Below are 18,951 nucleotides of genomic sequence, written 5' to 3'. Positions count from 1 at the left end.
TGCGTCCCCAAGAAAATCTAGAAAACATTTTACTGCTATGCTTCCAGGATGCTAGATCTCGAAATTTTCTGATAAAAGGACCGCTATTGCAAAGGAAGGCTTATTAATTTGCAAGTCTAATGGGTATTGAAGATTTTAATTGCTGTGATGAATGTCTTTCTCGGTTTAAGACAAGACACAGTATTTCCTATCAAACTAAAAGTGGGTAAAGCTCTGATACATCAGAGCTTTCATTTGCATATGAACACGTATCCACAAATTTCGGTAGGAAACTGGCAAGACTCTTCCCTACTTACCTGCCGAAAGATGTTTTTAATGCGGACGAAAGTGCACTATTTTATAAACTCTTGCCAAACAAGACATTTCATTTTAAAGGGGTTGCTTGAGTAGGAAGTAAAATCAGTAAACAGAGGATTACAGCCTGAGTTAATATGCATGGAAGCGAAACGCATAAATTATTAATGATTGGAAAGTTCAAGAATCCACTGTGTTTTAAGGGAATCCAAACACTGTCAGTTGATTATGTATCCAATACAAAAGCAGGTATGACACAAGACATTTTCAGTAAGTGGTTAAAAAGAACAGATAAGCAGTTTTCGATGGAAAAGCGTAAAATTATCTTATTTGGGTATAACGCAACATTTCACAATAACCATCCAGGACTGAGTTCCATACAGGTTGAATATTTACCGCCAAACGGAACCAATGGATCAAGGAATCATCCAGGATTTTAAAGCAAATTATAGTAAAAGACACCTACAAAAAAATCCTTTTTTAATTTATGGTGAAACTACAACATTACTCTGCGGACAACTATAAATGATCAATACGCCGCATGGGATGCTGTTAAAGAAAGCACAATTAGTAATTACTTTCGTCATTTTAAATTTATACCCGTCGAAGAGAACACTCCTATCGAAGAATGTGACGACACTGATACAGCTTTTCCTGAATTCAAAAACTTTAAATCTGATAACGTCACTTTTCTGAATTATGTAAGAGTTGAATACTTGGAAGTCTTTGGAAATCTGAGCGACAATGATATAATAATAACTATCCGAGAAGATGAAAAAGAAGAGACCTTATCGGTTCAAAACTAGTGATCAAGCCTTAATAGACTCTGTAAAAACTCTGAAAGCATTTATTCAGATCTAACCTTAATCTGAAAATAAACTGAAATGTTTACTTCAGATCGAGAAGCTGGTTGAAAAATGTAGGCATAATAAATAAAGCCAAACATCCATTTTACAGTTTTTCTCAAAAGACTGATTCACATTTTTAATTAATACATTAATAAGTTTACTTCTGCTGCATATATTCTGCTTCCTTTTGTGGTTAATGTAATCATTTGTTGCTTTTTAATTTATTTAATTTTAGACAGCATAGTATAATATATTTTCTAGGGTTATAATTCTTGGATAATTATCTTCTTCAGTGATCCACTTTTAAAGTTATACTTCCACTTAACAACGGATAATTCGAACTCTTTTCTGAGAACCTTTGAGTATAAATCAACAAGCGTCCATTGTAATTCTTTGTTCTTGTCCATAACTTTCTTGAATATATACCTAAATAAACTGGCAAAAAATACTCTCTGGGTATTATATAAATATAAATATACTGTGGTCCCATTTTTATGGCATCAGAATAAGTGACGAAGAGAATCGGCAGAGACAGAATTAGTTCTTCACAGGTAACATGAGAAGATAAAAGATTTATATTATGATCAAGAATTGTGAAATTACATATACTGTATCTCTCAGCAGAAAGACATAATAAATTATCCCAGTTGGTTAGTGCTATCGATTCAATTAAAGATTCAATTTATAAATAGATAAAAGATTTTATTATCACTTCTGTAAATACTTGGGTATTTAATATTACCACATTCCCTCGTATATCCTCCCCCCCCCCAGAATTTCAGCATCAGGTTTCGAACATTTAAAAAATATTCCCGAAAATTTTTCCTTATTCAGTTCATTCAAATAAGAGCTCTCCTAAATTTTGAAACGATTTCGTAAGTATCTATAAATAACATACGTATTTATATATAATGTACATAGTTGTTCATTCTATCATTTATTTGTAATCATTTTCAACTGTCTTAGCGTTTGTTAGACGTTCTTTGCCAGAGCTTCAGTTTCTCCTGAGCGACGAAAGGTGTAGCCGCGCTGCTCCTCACCTCATGGTGTAACATCGACACCCCATTCTTCTCCCGGACTCAAATCACCGTCCCACATACACAATACCCTTCACGTAGATAACAATCTGAATTGCCGCTCTCAAGGCATTATTTCAGCAGAGCTGGTAACGTCGCGCTCCTCGCGATAAACAAGCAATAATTCCTTATTGGTATTGGAAACGATTTGATTAACATAATGATTGTTTTCGTCTTACTAACAAAGACAAACCCTCTCAAACTAGCTGCGAAGGTCACGTCTAACCTTTCCTTTGTAACAGTTCCTTTGTAACCTTTGTCCTTTGTAACCTTTCCTTTATGCCAGCCTAATACAAGAACCGACCAATCACAGCGTAGTACACATGAACTGACATTCATTCTATGATTTCGCTGAGTCAGCTGCGCAGTAGCTGCTCTAATTATTCACAAATTATTTGAGGCTTTAGGAGTAGTGCAGACAACAGTAAAAATGTACACGATTTAAGTTACAAGGAAATGCAAATGAAGATATCTTATGACACCAATATTACTATATATTCTTATTAAAATGTAGGTTTCCTTTAGATAAATAATATTATAATGGTTACCTGTAGTTTATCCCTGACTAGTTTAGATTTCTTATATTCTAACTGTGACCGCATCCTTCGAAAATTAAATTAATTTTTCTCTCTCGATTTGCGGACTAAAAAATTAGTAAAAAAAAGGGGGGGAGAAATACGTAAAAAATAGGGTATATAAGAACGTTCAACAAAAATCAATTTTGAAATGACGTCCTTCAAAAATACGCATTTATTTTGAAGATACAAAAGAGAAATAACCAAATTAAGAAAAATCTTTGGGAGCGATTGGAAATTAAAAGTGAATATTTATCCTACGTTTGTACAACTGAATCTTGATTGCTCAAAACTTTCAGTGCGGCAAAGTGAAAGCCAAAACGGGCTAACTTTCAAAATAAAGACTAACTTTGTTCAGGTTTTTTTGAAAAAATTTGTATTCTTTTCAGTTACTTTTATAAAAATTCGGATTACGTTATGTAGGTTTGGTTAATTTAATTTTTTCGTTTATGGCAAGTCTTCCCTTACGTAGCTTAGGAACTATAATAGCTGTAAAAAGAAAAAAAAGTAAAGCTTTAAACTTTTAAGTTTCCACTTTAATGTCAAACTGTAAGGATAATGTAAAAAAAATCTTGATGGTGATCTGCGTTAAATTTTAATTGATCGTTGTACCTCGCTTCATTTTGATTTATCGACTAATGTTCCCTGTAAGCTGTACATTTATTTTTATGGAATTTCGCAGAGGGTTTACTTGGCACGTACACGAGAATTAGAGGAAATAAACATGTTCACTCATTAAGTTTTTTTGAAGCAGGAGGGTAAAAATAAGCGCAGGGCCCTAGCCGGGAATCGAACCTTGAACCTCTAATATACGCGTCGAGTATGCTTACAATTACTCAACGAAAGCATGCGAAAAACAAGGAGAAAATGCCTTATATATTGCCCCTTTTAAAGAGGGATTGATAATTGGGGAACACGATTCACAAGTCTTGATGGTGACAATTTATCGTCCACCACCTTTTTGTACGGGCAACACTTCTAGAGTCATTAGGTTATTTTTTGGCAGAAGTGTGAAAATGTACAGTGCCCTCGCCGGGACTCGAACCCTGGACCTCTCGAATACCTATCGAGTATACTTCCAATTACACCACGAAGGCATAGAAAGGAAGGAGGAAAATACATTATAAACCTCTAAAATAATAATGAAAAATCGAAAGATTATTAGCCATTTTACACAGATTCAAACTTGATATGCTTGATATACTTGATTTTTTATTTGATATACCTTTGGACATCTAAAATTAGCAAAACTTCAATGAAGAATATCAGTAACTTAAAGGAAACACTTAAAATTTCCTTTTACAGAAAGCGAAAGTCGCAGATTCAGGTTAAGATGTAACACTGATTTTAAACGAAATTCTCATTCAGGGTGTAAAGGTAAAAACATACTAATTTAACAGACCTTGAGATAGAAAGAGAGTGTTGTATCATATTAAATATGCAATACCTTTCAAATAACGGCTGCTGTGTAAAAATTACACCCAGCTCGGTCGACTAAATCCTTTAGTTCCTGTTTTGTAACCAACACGTCGATTTCTTTAGCCGACTTTTGAGAACATTCATGTAAATTGAAATAATGAATCATTTGGTGATGAAAACTGAAATAGAATGATTGAAGAATAACTTCAGACTTAACACTGTGTTTAATAAAACCATTTCACCATGAAAAAAATTAAGATTACATTCAATAACAAGTTGGAAAAAATAAATATCAGTAACTTTCGTACAAGTAAGTTAAAATTCATAAATTAAAATATATGTTAGTGAATTGATTGATTATTGTGATTTATGATGCAATATGATTTTAGTTATAAATATTTTAAATTAAATTACATTATCTCTTTGAGAAAAGGGAAGAGTAAAATTTGCATAATTGTTGTCATTGGTAGTTCGTGGTTGTATATTAGATCTCAAAAAAGAACTTATAAGTACTTCCAACAAAATTTCCTCCAGTTTGAGTTGAAGAACAGCGGGTATTGTTTTAGTATATTTGTAGTTCCCTTAATACTTCACATTATGGCAAAAGAAGTCGACGTGTTGGTTACAGAAAAGGACCTAAAGGATTTAGTCGACCGAGCTCGGTGTCATTTATACGAAGCAGGTGTTTATCGAAAGGTATTACATATTTGTTTAATATGATACAACATTCTTTTTGTAGCTCAAGGTCTACTAAATTAATGTGTTTTTACATTTGAGCCTGAATGACAATTTCACTTGAAATCAAATTATCTCTAAATCTAAATCTCTGACGTTCGCTTTCTGTAAAATGAAATTTTAAATGTTTTCTTTAATTTGCTGATATTCCTCATTGAAATTTCGCTAACATTAGTTGTCCAAAGTATATTTAATGTATTCAAATCAAGGTAAAATGTCTAGTAATCGTGAGTTTTTTTCATGTACTAGTTTAGATGTTTTAAAATAAGAAATGGCTAAAATGTTTCTTAATCTTTATTAGTATAATTCTCGAAATAGATCTGTGGTAGTTCAAGAGAAACTAAATTTATATTCGAAATTGTTTAAGAACTGCAAATGCTAAAAGTATTCTTTTTTAAATAGCTGCAGTTAAACATTTAGACTTTTTTTATGCAGGTCATAATCACTAGCCTTCTTAATTATCAGAATTTATATGGAGGCAGAGAATAAAAATCAGATTTTCTTTAACATTATCGGTCGAAATCAAAAACGATTTTACCGCCAAATGTTGGCGAAAACCTTTTCATGGTGTATCGGGATACCGAATAACCAGGAAGTACCATTCACATTTTTATAATCACATATTCATTAATTTCATAATCCACATAATTTTATGTATAGTACCTAAATTTCGTTAAAATTTCTTTTGCAGGAGGATGAAGATATATATAGAAACTCTTTAAAACTTTTTGAAAAGGACTATGAATGTGAGGTTAGTTTGTCTTTTCGATCATGTTTTTAACTATTTATTATTCAGATGCATGTTTTTGCTAAAATTTACTCGTAAGTTTGATACTTTCTGATATGGAATATTAATTAATGGAACTATAATATCAAAATCTTTACAGCTTGTAGTAAATGATGGAATGTTTACACCAAACTACCCATCGAGAATCATTATTCCAGTAAAAGACAAAACCGGCAGTTCTGAAGAATCTCGCAAGTTAGTATTCCGTATTCATTTCATAAATTTTATCTCGCATCTTGATAAAAATTTTAATAGAAATTAAATTCTTAATTGCATTTTTTCATAAGTGTTTCAAGTCGTTGAAATCTTGGTTTTAATAACTACATATCTGAATCATAACTCGTAATTCATGAATTAAATTCATAGACTTCGGTAAATTTCTTAACTGATACTTTCTAATTTAAAGAATGATTATACTTAATTGAAGAATACTTATAGTTGCATGTACGTAGTGGACCTTATTTTCAACGAAATATTATTTTCAAACCATCGGATATGTAATTAGCAAAGCCATTTGAAAGTCTTATTTTTCATTTTCTACAATATGTCTAAGTGGCTTTCAGCATAGCGAGTCCAAAATTAATTTTTTTTATGTCTTTAAACAATGAATAAACATGATTAAAAACTGCATTTCTTAAATTCGTGCCACTGAATATTAACGAACGAAAGATTTTTGCACCAATACTAATTTTGCCCACCAGCGGCCGAGCGGTAAAGTCGCTGAACACTGGTAGTTCGGTCTGAGGTTCGAATTCCGCGAACGGGCTGGCTGCATGGGCGTTTTCGTGGTTTTCCCCATGTGTAACGTGTATACGAGTCAGTTCCCCTTAGAAAGTCCTCCACGAAGGCATCCCTCCCCTTAGGCAGATAGCCCTCGAGGCTTTGCCATAATCACACAAACACCCAATAATTTTTCTAATTAGTTGTAAATGTTCAGTGATTAGCCATAGTTATATCGTGAAATACTTTCCACTCGCCAAACTAAACGTATTACACTAAAAAAATTGCACATCCTGATTTCAATTTATAGAAACTCTGCAAGAGTTGTAGTGACGAATAGACATAAAATCGGAATTTAAAATAAAATTGAATCTTAATTGCACGAAAATTCAGATTAAAAATGAATTTAAGTTTAAGTTTTCAAATAAGTTTCGAGCAACTGTCGTTCGTTTAAACAATTCTGTTTAACAGCTATTCATGTTGTGCTCTATTGATTTTAAATTTAAAGTCGTGATTTGAAAGCTATTTGAAAACGATATAATAGGTTTTAAATTAATAAAATTGATATGAAAGATTAAAATAACACTTCACATTGTATGGAAGCTTTAATTCTAAGTTTTTTCTATCTGGAATATTCTGATTTTTCTGGTAGAAAATGTTTTTAAATGTAGCCAAATGAACACAAAAATAAATCATTTAATCAAATGGGTTCTTTTACATATTACCATACATTAAGGGAATAATAGAAAACTGTTTCCTTTAAGAAGTCTGGCCCCAGCGGGTCGAACCGCAAAGTCACTGAACATTGGTAGTTTGCTACGAAGTTTCAATGTTACGAGCGAGCTTACTGCATAAGCATCTTTGTGGTTTTCCCCATGTGTAATATATATATTTGCGAGCCAGTTTTCTTAGAAATTCATCCACGAAGGCATCCGTCCCCTTAGACAACGTCTGAAGATGAGCACTATTAACTGCAAAATCAAACTTCACAGCACTCCTCTAATTTAACCTTTTTCTCGGGATTATCACGCATCCTACTCCATATCTATGGACACGTGTATCCCAGTTACTTGAAATTGAAGACCTGCTTATAGAAGGAAATTAACCGAGATTTGCGTTTAACCACATTTAATTTAAATGTAGTAAATACTTGTTAAACAAAGTCTGTATAAGCGAAACTTGTAGATACTTCCATGCCATTAGGAATTGCGCTTAATGTTTTAAATACTTTTTTGGTATTTTATTTCTTATCACTTTAAAACTATTGGAAAATGTATATATGTAGAATTACGATTTTTGCTTTAAATAGAGTAGCAATATGTCAGTGTAGTTTTACAGTACATTAAAATTAAAACTCTGGGATATATGTTGGGCGAATTCCTGCCAACAATAAAACCCTTGGAGAGAGTTTTCTCTAACTGGATTCCATATCCTCTAAAAACCTATAAACGTTTCTGCAATTGTTGCAAATCTCTGAAGCAAGTATTCCAGTGAAATTCGGTTACGCCTTCAATAATTAAGGTAATTTAACTCACTAATTCATTATTAAACAACAAAGTCTCCACGTGGTATTTACATGAAAAAAAGCACCCATTTTTTTATTTTTATTTTTGCCGTTTTAAACAATTGACTTGGATGTAAAATTTTTAATTTCCATTGCCTTAAATTAATTCCCTTTAAATTTCTAAAAGTTTCATTGTTAAATGAATAAGCAAACTACAACTTTCAAACCCGAAGTAAAATTTACCTACAAATTCTTGTTTCCTTTTCACATTATTTTATATTAATTTTAATACCTTTTTAAATTTCTGAAACCTTGATTGTTAAAATCTTCAAGGTGGTAAGACTACAATTTCAAGTTTTTGACTCGCTTTTTAAATTTAAGCTTTAATATTAATGATGCGGCATTTATTAGCCGGTAGTCACCGATGCATTCCCAATAATGCTACTAATGTTTTCCTAAGAGCATTGATGCAACTCCTAAGTTACTCTGAATTCTCGTAGTAAGATTTTCTATTAATGCCCTATTCAATGAAGCAGGGGTGGAATGAAATTTTTTTCAGGGTCAGTTTTTGTCCAATTGGTTAAAGCGCATATATGCATTGCATCAATTTTTACGCCAAAAGAGGCTATTAATTCTCAAAATGGCACTTTCTGGCGTTTCACTATAAAAGGCGAATCACTTTTAAAATTGTTGCGACCAAATATATCGCCCTGTATTGTATTTAAAGAAATTAAATAATTAAGAATTTGCGTGAATGTTTACATGTTTTTGGTAATGTAAAAAAACGACGGTATCCAGAGACATCAAATTTTTAATAACTTAATCCTGCACACGAAGATGGAAACCTGGAAACATTCATTTAAGCAAAAAACCGAATTTTTTAAATTTTCTATTTCCTATTTTGTAAAACCTTAATGCATTTTTGATTAACGAACTCTACGATTTCAAAGCAAATGGGAAATAATGGCAAAGCTGTACTAAAAGGCATTTTTATACCAGGGCGCGAGGCTGTGTATCAGAAATTCTAAAGATAGGCCGTTTTTAAATATTTTTAGTCTAAGGAACATTACCCAAATTCTCTCGATACTTGTATATGTATGTAAAATTTGAAAAATTTCAGATTTTGTATATTTTTTGGGGGGCGAGGGTAACCATTTCCCGTGAAAGGTACTTCGTACAATGTTTCATTGCATAAGATGATTCAAAATGTAATGTCGGCAAATTGCTTAATTCCTCTTGGAATAAGAACTAGGAATGAACTGGGAATTGATTCGAGGGAAGTCACTTGACTTCTTGTTTCTTTCGCGAGAACTAGTCTCGCTAGTATAATACTTAACTGGCGACTGTCCCTGTAATAATTATTTCATTTAAGCGAAAAATCTAAAAGCTTATATCGTCAATTTGTCTAAAAGTTCATTATAATGCTAAACTTGAAGTATTTTTTCCAACATATCTCTACGAAAATAGGCTCTCTTACCAAGACAGAACAGCTGTACATATTTGGTCAGGATGTGGTATTATGGCCGACAAAATAATTTCATACGAAAGATTAATATTCTGATAGTATAGCTGCGATTGCTAAACAATTGCTGCCGGAAATCTAATTTTGGTCAACTGATCTGCTGTTATCGAAAATATTTTACCATTGAAGCGTTAATAAATTGTTGGCGGTGTATAAGCACGTCGCGTTCATAACGACAATGTACCGGTAATTTGGTTCAAATTTAGCATTCTAAAGCTCTCCCGTTTAAAATTAATCTTCGCTTAACTATTCGACAATTGCATTCTAAAATTGCGTAGTTGCATACTTACTTTTCAAACCATTTAATTTGTAGGTTTGAACCTCTAATGTTCCAGAGAATGATACAGGATACTCGTAAAGTGAGGCGCAGACGTAGGTTTCCAGTACCTGCCTTGTTGTTCGAAGGAAACGTAAGTTTATCTTCTAGTTCGTTAAATATTATTTCTAATCAAATGTGACCTGTTGGAGACCATAAGTCTAAATGCTTTTTCTCAATATTTTAACTGCATTCAAATATCAACTTATTGGCAGAATTTCGTACTAAGATTAGTTGGCTAGGTAAACTTCTTTTTAGGCATTAGCTGTTTAATTTAATTTTAAATACGAAGGAAGCTTATCTAGACGTTAAATAAACCTATTGTCTGCTACGGCATTTAAAAGCCGAGTTAAAAAAGCATCTCATAATTGATCTTTGAAGTTATGATTAATTTCTACTGAATTTCAAATACTTATAATTGCAATTCATATAAGGTGTACATTATGACATTAAAATTTCATCGAATCGTCCCGCTTAATTGCGAAAATGTCGACGTTTATTTTCGGTTTTGTAGCAGCTATTCGTTATGAATTTTACGTAGTACATGATGGAGGTTTAACATCCTGATTTACACTTCGTCTGCTTTTCCGCTGATAAAGATGGGCAGTTGTAAATTTTTAAGTCATTAGTTATTTCACTCTAATATAAGGCAAAATCTGAACCTGAATGCTGGATACTTTAGATGGAATGATGGCAAAAATTACTGTAAATTTGTTTCATTTTTAAGAATACGTTTATATTCATAAATCATGGCTAGGAAAGATCTACAACGAAACCAGTTTAGATTTAATTGTTAATCATTAAAAGACGAATCCTTATTCGAAAAAGTGAAACTCGGAAGTAGTGTAAACGGTTTAAATTTAAAAACTAGTGCTCAATTAGGAACACTTACTTTAATTGAATCAAAATAATGAGCCACGAAGTCTCCGTAGTCTGTATATGCAAACTGTGTATATTTACCAGGAATATTGAAAAAATGTCGTTAAGTGGAAGTAACGATTCAGCTCAAGTAACGACCACCATATTAATTAAAAACATATAGAAAGAGCAAGGTGTGTCAGAAAACCATAAGTTGACAAGGTACTACAGCTTAACATTATTTCAAATGAATAATCTTGGAGTTCTATTACAGAGCTTAATTGTAACTTAATTACTAATTTGAAAGCGAAGCGACCTTAAAGTTCAGTAACTAAATTTGAACCTTCCTTACCTTAGTGTACCTGTTGGATTTGTACACAGGCTCATTTAGGATGTTATTCACAACTAATACTTCAAATAGTTTTGCTTTGATAATTCGATCATCTGGGAGATAAATTTTATTTTCATGCTAGAGTGGGAAGAGTGTTTTACTAAAACTTGATTAACACTTTCATGCTAGAGTGTATTCACCCTAGCGAAACTCTTTCATGCTAGAATGGGAAGAGTTTTTGGATGCCTAGCATCAAAAACAGCTGTTCTGGCCTTTTATGTAGTGTAGCAAACATAAATCCACTTTTCCAAATGGAATAGATTAAATCTTGTATGATTCTTAAGATTCCATTTACAGAAAAGAACGTAGAAATACATAATGCCCTGGAAACCTATATTTTTAAGTAGTGTGTTATTTTAAGCTTCGTGTACTTTGCCATAGTCGACCTAATAGTTCAATATATTTGTCTTTGTTTCAGAACAACGTGCACCAGAGTAGAATGGTGTGCATGAGAACGTAAATTTGCAGATAATTGCAGACTATTGGTTTATTCCGCTTTGCTACCATATTTTGTATTTTCAGTATGGAATGCGAATAATGCTCTTAATTTAACCGCTCGATTTTGAGATACACATATTGAATGTATGTAACTATATTAAATACTATTCTTGTATTATCATTCTTCTCGCATAAGTTCATCCGTTGCAATCAGATGTGTTAATCTGTTTGCTAATTTATAAGATGTTTCATAATAAGCTTAAAATTGGGGTTGTATTGTGCCTAGCTTGAGAATCCTTAATGTTTTCCTTTTTAAAGCATATTTGCTAGTTCTCCCTAGATGTCCATTTATAAACTTTGCTATGCTATGCATTTACTCTCCTTCAGAGGCGTATGTAATATCACATTTAATTACAAATAGCTAACTACTTACTAGATTATATTTTATAAATAACTCTGTTAAAAATTCTGGTTTCGCAACAGTTAGGTGGGCAAGGTGTACTTCCAATTACAAAAACATTTTAAATGCAATGACATTTTTAAGCTTACGAAATCGATTGCAAGAGCTTTTTAGATGAATTTATGTATAGAATATCTAGATCCCTATAGTTACATTTAATAAAATGTGTTCATTCTAAAATTAAAATATTGTGTTCATGGTCGTACAAAGCGAAGAATGAAATGGTTAAAGAAAATGTTAGTGCTACAGAAAATAAGGAATTGCAGCGTTTATGGCGCTATTTTGCATTATAAGAAAATCTAAATTGAACATCTGCGTGAAAAGAACTCTTTACGTAACTTTAATTCTCCCCATTTTGCTGTACGCCGTCCCAGCATAGACAACTGCTTTGCAGACAGATTAAAGATCAGCGTCCTGCAAAACAAAATACTTAGAGCAACCTTAAACGCTCCGTGGTTTGTTTGAAATTCCACGTCCATGAAGAATTAAAGATAAAATGACCGAATCTTAATCGCAGCGCTTTATCTAGCCAATCAAGGAATTGTAAACTATGATACAACAGTTGAAAGCACTGTTAAGACATGGAATGATTCCTCACAACTCGCGATGGTGATAGTAAATCTGTACAAACGGCAAATGGAAATTTTTCGTTCTTATACTTTTATTTCTCCTGCCAAAGCAGGGAATGGATTTGGACTACCTGGTAAAGCAGATTAAGTACTTTACTTATCAATTATTATTCAATGTGTTAGTGTATTTGTAAAAATTTTACTACCAAAGTTTGAACGTGAACGTTCGCCATTAGCCAAATCACACTACGTGGCCTTACTTGCATTCATTTCCAGTTCGTGAGCCTGCAACATGCGACTTCAATCTAAAAAGGAATTATCAAGATTATTTCTCAATTTTACTGAAATTATGAAAGTGAAGCTTCATCATTAAAATAATTCATTTAAATGACTTAAGTACATGCAGTTAAATTTCTACAAATTTTGCCTTTTAGCGATTAAATTGAATTTCACTTTCGGAGAAAGAAACTTTTCCATTAGTTGGTTAACGTCCCATGAAGAAATTGCAAGTTTCAACATTCTGTATATATAAAAGGCTGTAAATAGTGTTTATGTATATGAATCTAAATACAATAGCTACTAGCGGCATAATAAAGTTCTGTCGTATATATGGATTAAGACCACTCAATTCACTCGCTAATAGGAATACTGTGAATTTACGAACTTTTCTTTGAACACTTGACTTTGCCAAAATAACAGTTAAATGAAAGGTGTCTGCTTTCAAAACTGGCCCATAACTAACTTATAATTTTTTCATAAACTGAAATATTTAGTCCAATGTATTCTTTCAATATTAAATTATGTTCCTAAAGTAATGAAACTGCAGGTGACCATTATGAACCATAAGGCTTTATGTGGGCAAAAATTAAACATTGGTCCATTGCACACTAGTAAATCGAAGTAATATCATTGAACAACATTAAAGAAAGATAGAGATGGAATTCCTGTTTAGCAGACCCTTTAAGTAAAAGCGAAATACGGTACAAATCCCAAATTTTGAAAATTATCTTGCGTGAGTCTATTTTTAGTAACTTCAAGTACTTTTATCCGTATCATGTGACTGTTAAAAATTTCGTGACTTGCATGAAACGTTTTACAAATTTAAGAATTCAGAGATGTTAAAGCTTTTAATGTTTCAATTTAAAACAATTAATTGCGATTTTAAGTTTGCGAAAATAAAATAAATATGCCTAAGGATTTTATATATAAACAGACTTATAATAAGCGGTTTTTATATTTAGCAGTGGTTTGAAAACTGTATTTCATTAAGGCCAAAGTATTTACAGTACATTTTAATTATAAACTGTCGATAATTTCGGACTTTAGTCTCGTTTCGTTTTCATGCCTTTTCCTTCATGGTCACCGTATGCCTGATTACTTCTAGTTTATTTCAGGTTTTAGAATTTGAAGGCGATATTTTTATTTTGCTACATTTTTCACAGGTGTTATTTCGTTTCAATAAATGTGAGAGATCGCACAATTTACGATGATCGAAATTTCAAAGTTAGCACACTTCGCTAATTTTTTCCTTTTTCGACAATGCTCAGATTCCTTTTCTGTGAAGTAAATATTTAATACTATTTTTTATTAATATCGATATTAAAAAAAGCGTTGGCTTGTGTTTCACACGTATATATATTCAAAGAAGCTTAAAATCAGATCGGTACATCATAGCAACCTGAATCGTCTTTCTTCAAATGCAAGAAAGGCCCACCAGCGACCAAACGGTAAAGTCTCTGAACACTGGTAGTTCGGTCCGAGGCTCGAATTCCGCGAACGAGCTGGCCGCATGGGCGTTTACGTGGTTTTCTCCATGTGTAACGTGTATACGAGCCAGCTTCCCTTGGAAAGTCCTCCACGAAGGCATTCCTCCCCTTAGGCAGATAGCCTCGAGGCTTCCATAATCAGACACATGCAAGAAAGTTCAATCAGTTCCGGAAGTACATGAATCTGTAATCCTGTAAAATACTTGACTGAATTTAAATTTATAAAGTTCAACCTTAAAGAGCTGGTAGTTATTGATTCCATTCTCTTTCAATTTTAGTTCATATGCCGTTCTTCGTCTGTATATGAGAGTATGGCAATACGATGGACTGAAAGAGGAAAACAACAAACGTAAGTAAATATTTTAATTTTCCTCGTTTAAACTTCCAGTCAATTACGAAGAATTTCTCTGAACTACTTTCGTTTTGAGGCTATGCTCAAGATATGTCCTATCTTAAGATCAGTTTATTTAATCGAATGTATTTGTCTCCTATTGCGGGAGTGATCGGTCGTTAAATGATGGCATTAACAATACTTTGAACAAGAATAACTTTGCATAATATAAGTCACGAACATTTTTATACACTATGCACAAAATCCAGCATAGAGATATAATCTTTAGTTTAAAGTGGATCTCGGTTTTGGTTCAATCGAGTGATTGAAGAGACGGTGCTATGCAACCTGACATGAACAAAGTATTTATAATCCACGCAATCCCGTAAATGAAGCAGCGTCTCAATTATATAATGTATTGAATTTGTAGTTAATTTTTCTGGATTACAACCTTCAGTTGGATTAACAAACCCTTAAATGTGTTTTTAGACAAATATGCACATTCTTTTCATCAGCCTCCTGTCGGCAATTGCAAACGAATGAAGTAGCTTTTCTAATGAGAAATACCGACATTCTTTCAAACTGGTTTCACAAATTGGTTGGCAGATGAAGTAACACAGTGCAATGCTAGTGTTATTATCTGCATTCCGAATGCAAATCTTTAGATTAGCTGCCTATTTCTTGGTATTCTTTTATATTCACTCCTAAGATTTGTAATTTACAGAAGTTTCGAGCGCCTGAAAAACTCCAGATTCTTAGATGCCTGAAATCGGAATTCAAACCAACTCAAACGTTTTTGCTATCTGAACAATTCAAGTACTTTTAAGCTGAAGGTAATAGAATTAAAGTTCACACTAGGAAATTAATAAGTTTTGTTATTTTGTATTCATTTGTAGGTAAATCATTCCTTATCGTTGAGTTGATAAAATCCAATGCAGCCTGTTGAAAATTCATTTATGAATTCGCCCGATGCGTTGGAATTCTGTGGTTCATAAATCTTACTATCCTTGCTATAAATTTCTCTGGCATACATCGATTTATTACGCGTACAATAAAACCTGACCAGAAATCACTAGATATATCCAACCTAAATAAAATCTGATAGTTCCAAGTTTAGTTTTAGCCGAATGAAAGGGCATCATGAATAGAATTCTTGGGTTTCTTTTATGGACAGTCTTCCGAACCATTTTCTTCTAAGGTAACCTTCGAATATCAAACTACTTAGCATCAGTTTATATATTAGGACTTTTATAATTGTAAGTACTTGAATATTTTTGAAATAATATGACTGAATAAATCGCATACGTAGTTTATATGATCGGTTATCAGTAGAGGAAATACTTTGTACCATGCAATTTATGAATTTTAAGTTTATTTTCTGTATGTCAACATTTCCTTTATTTTTCAGGTCTTTTCAGGAAGAAAATTTTGAATACGAGATGAATATTGACACTGCAGTTTTTATATTACTGTAAGTAGACTATAAGGAATCTAGAATTAGTATCTTATCGCTCTAGCAATAGTTAAAATGAACAGCTGAGATAGCGAAAGTTATAAGTAAGACGAAAGAGCTGTTTGCAGAATGTTACCGTGGTATTTTAAATTTATAGCAGAATTAAAATCCATGTCATTAAAACTCAACAGTTCATTCTCCTTGACAGGTTTCGAAAGTTTTAAATTACCAACGTTACCCGTAAAACCTTTTCTGATTTTGTTACGGTAGCCTCTACTCTTTCCTGATTTTGTTACAGTAGCCCAGAGTTCAATACTAGCAATGCCCACAAGCGACCGAGGGGTAAAGTTACTGAACATTGATAGTTCGTTTCAGGGTTTCGTATATAGTGAAGTATGAGCCAATTTTCTTTAAAGTCCTCCACGAAGCATCCCAACTTAGGCAGATAACTTTGGAGTGCTTTGACATAATTAAAACAAACCAAATCAATATTGGGTGTTTTAACTAGCTAGCCAATTATTTCCATTTACGCTGTTAAGTGAGTCACTTATTCGGAGAGCTCCACTAGCATGTGCTGAATGACTTCATGCATTTAATAACTGCCTCTACGGTAAACTGATTTCGTGAAGCATTGCAAAAGGTTTTACATGCCTTGCGTGCGAAATAACAATAAAAGATCTGGGAATGAATGAAAGATTAAATTTTTTCGAGTGGAAGAAACTGATTTTTTCGTTTTTCTCTCTGCATTTATTTAAAAAGAAGTTAAGCGTTATTTAAAATTAAAATTCCTTATATTCAAAATGGCTAATCTTATTTTTTGTGCAGATTGTGGTATGTAAAGCACTATTAAAATTCGACAAATATTTTGCAAGTAGTCTTGATTTGTTGGGAAACATGGATACATTTCTTGACGTTTAATCTTGTGAATAAAGGTTTAAGAAATACCGTTTTGATACATTAAAATCTGAAACACCTAAACTAGTTGCTTCAATAATTATCCCAGTTTTGCATAAGAGAAATGAAGTACATGTTTTTATCTTGTACAAATATGAACTTTTCAGCTGGTCTTGTCAAGGTGCCTTAGTTGATTTTTTCCACTCACTGCCTAAGCCAAGATACTCTGTTATGAAATGACTATGTATACGATTCATTTGCCCTAACATTTTGAGTTTGCTATATTAACTTTTACTCACATCGATTTTTTAAATAGAATTTTCTCATGTTGATATTTGGTTTTATAATTCATACAGTTTAAATTTCACCCTATACATAAAGAGATTCACTATCTTAGTCGAGCACGATTTTTCTCATCTTCCAACGTTAGTGGTTCGGTTAGGATTCTTTCATGCAGTTACACTGCTGCAATATTTCTCACCTGCTAATTTAGTTCCAAAGATTGCCCTGGAAATAGAGAGCTGTAACCCTTGGCAGCAGTTGTCGCTTTATATCTTGGCTACAGTCTCGTAGATATACAGGGTGAATACGAAATTCGCGTAACTTGAAATGAGGCATATCCGAGATACATGACATGCAGTAATGTGGGTTGGTAGAAAATTTTCTACCCATCTGAATTTTATATTTATTGCATCTCGCCGTGTATTATTTATTGCTGTCAGAATATCCAGAGAATATTTCTATCCATGCGCTGTGTCGGTGCGTCGCTTTTAAGTTTACGTATTTAAGACTTCGAGTGAAGCATTTTAGCGAATGTTTCTTGTCCATGTAATCGAAGAAATCGGTGCCATTTCAGCACCTGAAACGGATGACTTTTGTTCTTTAATTTTGATCTGAAGTTGTTTCTTAGTATCTCAGTAATGTGTATTTTAATGCACCTAATTCTTATTTTTCATTTTAAATCTAAAATAATTATATGGGTTTTATGTACTTGTTCATCTCTGCGTCCATCATTCTATTATTTCGTTTGATTTTATCAGTATGCTGTTTTAAAATTGTTTGGTGATAGCTTATGCTTGTATCGAAAATTCGTTGGTTATATGCAAGAAAATCTATCTGCACTAGGCACGTTAGAATACGGCAACAACCCCAATCTCTAAAACTTTACCTGTGTAGGAAGGTCTAAAATAAGGGTATTATGGACATAATTGATTTTGAATAGACATATAAATAGAAATTCATCGTTCATCAACCCTCGGGTTCCATTCTTGACCAGTAACAAGACCCTTGGATTTTTTCCTTTGGTGGTGCATCCCTTTTTTCAGATCTACTTGCATTTCTCAGATGGATAAAGATTTGGTTGTAGATTTTGGTATGTGCAACTTGTGTGTAGAACGTGAAAATAATTTGCATGAAATATGGCAAGAATATATACAGTTTAAAAGTTTGTACATTTGCTGCACTTCGACCGTGTGCTCTTTTCATTACCCTCACGATGTTCAATTCTCGGAAAAACGGCATTTGCTCCACTCGCGTAAGTGGGCAAGTTAAACTACTCCTAATCTTGTAAGCAAAAGGAAATTGTTCTGTTCTTGAAGTAATGTAGCTTTCTGATCTGAATTTTGTTAATTTCGCTAAATTATTTATCCTAAATAGAATTTAAGTCAAACCAAAAAACCATCCTAGACTTGAAATTAGGCATGCTGCACACACCTCTTTGGTAATCCTTTTTAAACACTAGCCAGGTTCCTTTACGTAGTCCTTTTGCTTTGCCAGTCCAGGTTAAGTTGCAAACTAGTTATTGCCTTGTATGAGAAAGCATAAATGAAATATTCATTTCGAACTTACTTTCCCTATAGCAAGTTAAATTTATCGTCTACGTTAACTCTCTTTTATGCTGGACATTTTATGGAATGCGTATATATTTATAGTTTTGTGGCGTTCCGACAGATACTTCAACTTTGGTCTTCGCACAGCATTCAAAGAAGGCATTGG

The 18,951-nt window shown here is 32.8% G+C and overlaps 1 protein-coding gene across 2 annotated transcripts in view; it reads left to right on the top strand.

Annotated features, from left to right (window-relative positions):
* Nucleotides 1-4,736: 4,736 nt before the first annotated feature.
* LOC146993707 (phosphatidylinositol-3,5-bisphosphate 3-phosphatase MTMR14-like) overlaps nt 4,737-18,951 on the top strand; it is a 30,997-nt gene continuing 16,782 nt past the window's right edge. For both annotated transcript variants that reach the window (XM_085806658.1, XM_085806659.1), the window contains exons 1-6: nt 4,737-4,908; nt 5,639-5,698; nt 5,835-5,929; nt 9,794-9,890; nt 14,557-14,627; nt 16,018-16,080. In XM_085806658.1, coding sequence (XP_085662784.1) covers nt 4,810-4,908; nt 5,639-5,698; nt 5,835-5,929; nt 9,794-9,890; nt 14,557-14,627; nt 16,018-16,080 — 485 coding nt within the window. In that variant the 5' untranslated portion in view covers nt 4,737-4,809. The remainder of the gene's footprint in view (nt 4,909-5,638; nt 5,699-5,834; nt 5,930-9,793; nt 9,891-14,556; nt 14,628-16,017; nt 16,081-18,951) is intronic.

Source organism: Stegodyphus dumicola, chromosome 12, assembly GCF_044657685.1.
Source record: "Stegodyphus dumicola isolate Sdum_Otavi_A_Nest chromosome 12, ASM4465768v1".
In the NCBI taxonomy this organism is placed as follows: Eukaryota; Metazoa; Arthropoda; class Arachnida; order Araneae; family Eresidae; genus Stegodyphus; species Stegodyphus dumicola.
This window is presented reverse-complemented; position numbering and strand designations above follow the sequence as displayed.